Below are 1757 nucleotides of genomic sequence, written 5' to 3'. Positions count from 1 at the left end.
CTGTACAGAACCAATATAAAAGACTCAAAGGGGTAATAAATTCGTAACACGGATTTTTGGCAGGGTATACGGGATGGTATGGGTCGTTTAATATCCTCACGTCACGTTTTGATATCACAATATAAAAGTTTAATATCATATCAGGTTTTAATATCACAGTATTAAGGTTAAATATCATCACATCAAGTTTTAATACATTGTATAACAACATCAAGGTTTAACACTTACGAAGAGTTGCTTTTACAGCGCTATAGTCGCTGGTCATGTGTATCCACACCTTCGTAACCGCTCCAATAGTCGTCACCGAGATATTCTCCTCAATGTCTGCTAAACCTGTTAATGCCTCCACACCTTCATGGTAAATCATAAACAGAGTGAACCTTCATCACAGTGAAATATATTTTGTTATGTTACTGTATCTCACTGTATTACTTATTAGAGATGACGATTGTTTCCTCGCTACATTACTGCAATTATTATTTGAGGCGACTAAGGTGGACCCTCGACCAAACTCCATAATGATAAGAAGTGAATTATTTGTACTCTTTTATATCATTGGATGGTCTATTGAAGGAGAGTTAATTGTATAACAGTAGAACCCTGAATTATTATATACATGTACGTTTTCCGCATATGAAACATTGATTCAATTGGAAACGGTGTACCTCATATTTTAGTCGGTTTCATGATCTTGCACGATAAAGCAAAACACGAACACCATGAGTTAATTTCACACTGAATCACAAACATGTTTCTTCTCATATTACCTGTGACAAAGTCCATAGCGAACTCAATCATTTTTTGAAATGGCTCTCCTTTCATGCTGGCGGAGGTGTCTAAACACAAAACGGTGTCTGGTCCCCTTCCCCGGGCTAGTCCACTAACTGATCCTGAAATCAGCATTAAAATAGCACATTTTATGATATTTGGATATACATGTATACTTTATAGACAATTTCCTATATATCTTATAATAGTGATGTGATAATTATAAATTTGATTCATACCTATAACTTTTTCTGTTTCGGCGTAGTTAAACCATTTTTGAAAGACGTGGAGAGCTACGAAGCTGTCGTTTCCGAGCCCAGGCTTTTTTCTCTCGTCGCATTCATCTAATCCTGTGGGGAAAATGTTCTTAATGTAATCGAATTTCCAGGGTAATCTTTTCTGTGACATTTTAATATTAATAGATGCAAAATAAAAGAAAGTAAAAAGTAACAATGGCGGTATTGTACTTAAGCTTAAATTTAAAAGTTAACGAGAACTCCACCAATGTTTTATCTGAGTAAATGGTAATTTACTAGTGCTTCAGTTTTAAAGTTGAAGAAAACTTCACCAATGTTTTATTTAAGTAAATGGTTATTTACCTGCGCTTACGTTTGATCAATTATTATTTACCTGGCATCGTTGACGTTTCCGTTGACAACAACCCAGACAGACTGGAATAGAAGGATGCTGTGTAAAATGTACTCATTAACATTTAAGTAAAACTATCCACCACTCAAAAAAATACCGAACAGTCATAAAACCATAATGCGAACTCAAAACTGATAATACTGTAGCAAATTTAATAGGAGCAAAGAAACCACTTACATGGAGATATTTCAACACACACAAGGCGAGAAAGTGCTTCGAAAGGGTTAACTAGCGTGTTATTTAAACTAATGATATTCCTAGGTCCTACTTAAAGAGTCATCACGGTGAAGTAACTGTATTTTTTGTCTTTTTTTCAAATACTACATAAACATATCAAGTGA

The 1757-nt window shown here is 34.7% G+C and overlaps 1 protein-coding gene across 1 annotated transcript; it reads right to left on the bottom strand.

Annotated features, from left to right (window-relative positions):
- Nucleotides 1–228: 228 nt before the first annotated feature.
- Nucleotides 229–1489, bottom strand: LOC110445037 (the record flags this gene model as incomplete). The annotated part of the gene is made up of 4 exons (XM_021489395.1): nucleotides 1399–1489; nucleotides 1008–1118; nucleotides 768–890; nucleotides 229–351 (listed from the first exon to the last, which is right to left on the bottom strand). Coding segments are annotated over exons 1-4 (439 nt in total), but the record flags the coding sequence as incomplete, so codon positions are not given.
- Nucleotides 1490–1757: the final 268 nt, after the last annotated feature.

This window comes from Mizuhopecten yessoensis, unplaced genomic scaffold (genome assembly GCF_002113885.1).
Source record: "Mizuhopecten yessoensis strain PY_sf001 unplaced genomic scaffold, ASM211388v2 hete_36006572, whole genome shotgun sequence".
Classification (NCBI taxonomy): Eukaryota; Metazoa; Mollusca; class Bivalvia; order Pectinida; family Pectinidae; genus Mizuhopecten; species Mizuhopecten yessoensis.
The sequence above is the reverse complement of the archived record's forward strand: the minus strand, read 5'-3'. Positions and strand labels throughout refer to the sequence as shown.